Source organism: Sinocyclocheilus rhinocerous, unplaced genomic scaffold, assembly GCF_001515625.1.
Source record: "Sinocyclocheilus rhinocerous isolate Xijiao unplaced genomic scaffold, SAMN03320098_v1.1 scaffold1268, whole genome shotgun sequence".
NCBI classification, from domain to species: domain Eukaryota; kingdom Metazoa; phylum Chordata; class Actinopteri; order Cypriniformes; family Cyprinidae; genus Sinocyclocheilus; species Sinocyclocheilus rhinocerous.
The window spans coordinates 348889-354843 of record NW_015664016.1 but is presented as its reverse complement, the minus strand read 5'-3'; the positions used below and the strand labels follow the sequence as shown (position 1 = coordinate 354843).

General features: G+C 37.0%; 1 protein-coding gene across 1 annotated transcript in view; it reads right to left on the bottom strand.

Annotated features, from left to right (window-relative positions):
- LOC107729275 (A-kinase anchor protein 6-like) overlaps positions 1–5955 on the bottom strand; it is a 154391-nt gene that overhangs the window by 109891 nt on the left and 38545 nt on the right. Inside the window, exon 8 of the mRNA XM_016539732.1 lies at positions 5263–5272. Coding sequence (XP_016395218.1) covers positions 5263–5272 — 10 coding nt within the window. The remainder of the gene's footprint in view (positions 1–5262; positions 5273–5955) is intronic.

Genomic DNA, 5955 nt, shown 5'->3' with positions numbered 1-5955 from the left:
GTAGATATGTGGGGTGTGTTAGAACGAGCCGTTTTAGGGGGGCGTGGCAGAGTCTTAACTTTGATAAAGAATATCTCTTTGGATTTGAGACTTTAGTCTTTGCAACTTCAGGGATCTTATCTATGCACAATCAGCTTGTAACACTCCAAAGAGAAAGGAAAACTTGAAATCGCATCATATGACCCCTTTAAATAAGGAGCAAAATATGATTTTAGATGTTAGATTTTTGCAATGGAACACATGAATAATGAATATATTATTGCCCAATGATAGCTTTTTTATAACTTATGTGTTCAAATGGTTTTGTTTTATTTAATAATGAACTTAGTCACAAATTTAATTTCTCCTTAAATTTGCTGGAAAAGATAAAGATGAAAACAAATCAAAAGTTAATAGTTCACAACAAACTGCAATACTATAGAGCAATAAAATGAATGTTGATAGCAGCTCAGATCATTTGATCATGAGAGACCATGATGAGAAATATTTATCTGATCACAATTTGATATTGTTGAGATCTCTTTAGAAACTGAGAATCAGGAACTTCATTTGCTGATACTGTTGAGATCTCTTTGGGAAGCTTGAGCAAAACTCTCAATTTGCTCTCGAATTAATCTCAATGCAACCAAGAAGAAACGAGACACGTTAAATCAGTTTTAATGAATATTTGATTGCTCACAGGTTGCTGTTTAGAAAGATTTCTGAAGGATCATGTGACACTCAAGTCTGGAGTAATGATGCTGAAAATTCAGCTTTGCATCACAGAAATGAACTACATTTTAAAATACATTCAAATAGAAAATAGTTATTTCAAACTATAATAATATTTCACAATATTACTGCTTTTACTGTATTTTGGACCATATAGATGTACACGAATAAATGAATGTGAATAGCAGCTCAGATCACTTGATCATGAGAGAAATTGATGAGAAATATTGATTCATGAGTTCTTATTGATCTGATCATGATTTGAGACTGTTGAGATCTCCAACTAATCTCAATGCAACCTAGGAGATAGTAAAGAGAGAGCTCATGTTTCTTTCCTACAGGACTCCTAACGGCTCACGTGGAATCAGTTTTCTTGAACTCATCGTCCGGTTTCATCCCATTGAAACAAACACTCATAAGTCAGATTAAGTGCTTCAGCTAGAATGTATATAATCTCCCACTGCGCTGTCGACACGCAACCTTTAAACACCCTTCACACACTCCTTGATCTCAAACGAGCATTATTCATACATCCTCAGAGGAATGCAGCCCATCTCTCTGTATTTGTCTGAGTCTATCCTGCCATCCGCGCAGCTGAATTATTAACAAACGACAGCCGTCCCTCTAATTCATCATCCGTGGCATAAACGTAATATTCAAATGATGTTATAAAACTGAAGCCGTTTCTCCCACAGTCGCGCCCTCTAGAAAATGACCTCGGGACTGAGCAACCGCGTTCCCGTCTTTCTATTTCTGTCTTAAACCCACAATTCACTGCGTGGCGCTCAGCGGCTCAAAGGATCCATCAGTCGGGTGCTTTCCAACTCTCAGTCATGTGTACGTCTCCCAACAGGCTGCCCATTTACTCTGATGTCTCTATTTCACCTTTTTTTCTCTCGAAACCCCCACCAAACACTGTTTTTCCCCCCTGCTCTCGCCCTCCAGTGGGTGCGGCAGCGGATGGGAAAAAAAAAAACTTTCATGTTGATTGGTTTTGATAAAACCCAGCGCTCTTGAATGGAGGGCTCTCCAATTGCTAAGTGTAATCAAAGAGTAGAGAGCATTATCATGCGTCTGCGAGGAAAGGGGGGCCGGTGAGGGATGTGCTTTTGAAGATGTGCGGAGGTTGACGGGTGGGAACGAGGGGGGCGGTGGGCCCACGGTTGAGGCGCCTAGAGCCATCCTCACCTTCGATTCTCATCTCCTCAGATCTCCCTCTGCCCTGTTTCACGCCATTACCGACCGTTCTGATCTGACCAGCGCACGAAGGGCAGTGGGAGCCACCACGGCCCGTTTTCACCTTCAGCTGTCTGACAGCAAACCTGACAGAAAGATGCATCAATGTTCTGTAAAGAGTTTCCAATCCATCCTGCTGTCACAAATGTCTGTTCATATATGCAGTCTAACATGCTACTCGTACTCATTTTGCATTACGCACTGTATACTCTGAGCGCAGTTTTCTGTATGAACGGAATGCATTATGATGACTATGTTTTTCAAAATGTGTAGTGTACAATAGCATAGCGTGTAGAATAATGTACGCCATGACTCGATTGAGTCTGACATTGCATTTCCGGTTTGTTGACATGCGTGACTTGACTTTTCAAAATTCAGTCACAACTCTACAAAAACAACTCAAGAGAACCCATGTTTTTAAATTTATAATTACAAGAATTTTTTTTTGGCAGCATCAGTATTATTTTAGTATCTAATATAGTTTTTGTTAATATTTTTAATTAGATTTTTATATTTTCTGTTGTAAAAAAAAGTCATTTTCTTAATTGTCTTTTAATATTTTTTTATATGTCTATATAGTTTTTTATTTGTTTTCATTTATTCTTTTTATTTTATTAAGTTTTAGTTAAATACTTAATAATAAATACTCAATACTTAAATAATAGTTAAACTAACCAAAAATTAGAAATGTTGTCTTGTCAACTAGCTGGAATAAATTAAGTGTAAATTTAAAAAAAGTTTCAATTTAAGTTTTTTTCCAACTATAATATCCCTTATGATCTCTGAACGAACAAAAATATTATTTTGCACTGTAGTGCCATTTTGTATATATATCTATAACTATCTTTGCAGTCAGACAAAATAATAAAATGTCACTCTGGAAATGTAAGGTCAAAAAGAGTCCACTGCATTGTGGGATACATTATTGGATATATTATTCTATGCAGTCCGCTCAGGTTGTATACTGCACATTTTGGCAAATGTAAGCAGGGGCCTCATGTATAAAATTTTGCGTAGATTTCATCCTAAAAGTGTGCATATGCACAAAAGCTAGATTTTGCGTACGTACAAACGTTTTCAGATTTATAAAACCATGCGCATGCCAGAAGCTGCGCAAAAATCCCTTTATAAATCCCAGTCAGGTGAAGATTGTGCATACGTGCATCTCCACCCCGACTCCTCCCAGAAATCACCATATATGGAGTTTTACTATGCATAACCTCATCTGCATATCATTTCCATGCATATTCCATCCACGTGACACCATGTTTAATGCAGAGATATGGACAATAAATGCTTTTTGAGACAAAATTCCCTTTGTAATACCCAGTCAGCGGAAGATTGTGCGTCCATGAATCTCCACCCCATCTCCTCCCCGAAATAGCCATATATGGAGCTTACAATGCCTAGTTTTAATATGCATAACGTCATCTGCATATCATTTCCATGCATATTCCATCCACGTGACACCATGTTTAATGCAGAGATATGGACAATAAATGCTTTTTGAGACATCACATTGCGATTCAGTGTCCTTGAAAATACATTTCAGAGAAAATTTTCAGAGTTGCTCTCATTCGTTTCCACTGGCCAAATAGTATTTTAAATGGTTTTAAACAAATCAAATTTATGCAATTTTGAGTATCATATATATCGGGCTTTTATGGCTCATATGATACAGGAGAATACTGCACTCATATTACTGGAGGAAAAAAATCAACTCAATTTTATTCAGATGCTCAAATTGAGCAAAACTATGCAATTTTTTTGCCAAAAAATGGCCAAAACGTGAGATAAAAATTATTGTAATGTAAATTAATGAGATCTTCATAACAATATGACAGCCTACAGACTACTTACATAAAATGCATCCAAAATCAGTTGTCACTATATCTCCCGATAATATGTCTTAGATGATATTTAAATGCTTAGTTTTATGATCAAAGCTCTGCAGTTTTTACTGTGGGCAGCAAAACATGTGATACAATGCAATACAATGATAATGAACAAATAACAAGTATTATATTTGATACTCACATTTGAACATGATTTTTCAAAAAAAAAAAAAAAATGTATGCATTATCAAGTAAACCTAAGTTGCTTCAGTCCTGTTCATCTTGAAATATTACAAACAAAATCTGCTTTATAAAAATCAGTAAAGATTTCACAGCAAAAAGGCACATGAGCCACAGCCTGAAGGGAGACGTTGCTAAGTAGAAACTATCAAATCAGATGACAGAAAGCATGTAGTACATTCTGTACAAGTTTTTTCAGTGAATTTTTGATCATGTGTTTAATTTAGAAGCCTTAAAATTTGCATATCAAATATGATACAGTAGTTTTTATCAGGTTAAGTAGGCAGTATACTAAACAAACAGCCTGATTTTTAAAATAACATCAGAAAGCACTAATCATGTACAAGTAAACAAGCCCTAAGTTTAGTGACTAAGAAAGCACAGAAATGGCCGTCACACATACTAAATGGATGGTCTGGTGTCTGAGGCCGTCTGAGAGCGGAGCGAGAGGGCCTAGACTCTCTCTCTCTCAACTTTGTGCCATCAGAAAGCGCGAGCGGGGCGAGACGGGTGATGGATCAGCAGGTGAGAGAATTTATCACTCATGACAGACACGAGAGAAAGTGAGGAGAGCTTATTTATGAGTTCGGATACAGGCTGAAATTGATATCCTTTACAGAGCTAAACGCCTTTAAAATGAGTAAACAAACCGAAGGAGAAAAAAAAGCAGAATAAACAGATATCCATCACTGATTTATGCTACAACAAAATGCTGTAGTAATAGGGTGTAATATCAATTTTTGGTGCACATGGCAAGGACACTCGTATACTGTATTCCACGGCATAAAAAGCAAGCTGTAATAATCCCATCAACTATAACGGAGGCGATATCAATATCACATAATCTTATTAAGAGACTCTTTATATCAATTCGTGCAGCTCCAATTCAAGGTTCAGTGTAAGGAATAAGGCAACGCACGTCATATTTTATTAAACGAGGATGTACAAACACCTCAAAAACAACACAAAACATTCCTGTCAAGGTGTGAAAAATACCCTTACATCCATTTCATCATCACCTTTACCTTAAAAAACCCAGACTCAAAGAGAAAATCCAATGTGTTCGTGAATGAAACCTAACAGTTTCAGCGCACAAAGCCTAAATCTGCATTTTAAGTTGATTCCTAAAGCAGGCTTTATGCTACAAATTTGTGTTGCATCTTCACATGGGAGGTGATATGTGCTTTGTTCTGCTAGCTCTTGACGTGTGACGTGTCTGTGTGTTTGTGTGCGAGCAGACTGCCGCCCCGCTCTGGCTAGAATCAGATGTGAGGGCAGACAGGTTATCGCTTACTTGACATCAATAGATGTGCCACAGCAACCAGTGGACCACAAACCTCCCTCTGTCCTAATCCCCAAATCAGAGAGAGAGAGAGAGAATGAAGGGAAGGGTGCTGGGCGAGGAGGTGTCTGGAGACAGATTGGGGTTTGTGGTGTGCAGGTTTGAAGGAATTTGTAGATTCTGGGGTGAGGAGACAGGAGGACGGCCTGTCAGTCTCTCCTGGATCATGAGTGCTGTGCTTGTTATTAAAGGGACAGTTCATCCAAAAAATAAATTCTGTCATCATTTACTCACACTCATTTCATTTCAAACCTGCATGACTTTCTTTCTTCTCTATGAAAAACACAAGGAAATATTTTGGAAAATTTTCCAGGAATTTTTTGGTTCATGAAGGGGTCCAATGCTGTTTGGAGACCAACGTTCTTCAAAACATCTTTGACGCCATTTCTTTTTTTTTTTCTTTCATGTTCAGAATGACAGCGTGAGAAAGTGATGACAGAATTGTACTTAAAAATTGTCATATTTCTTGGGTGAATGATCCCTTTAAGAACTTTCAAATTAAGTTTTATATATAGAAAAATATGAAAAATATATTTAAATATATCTTTAAAATATTAAAATATATACATTATATATATATATATCTATTAA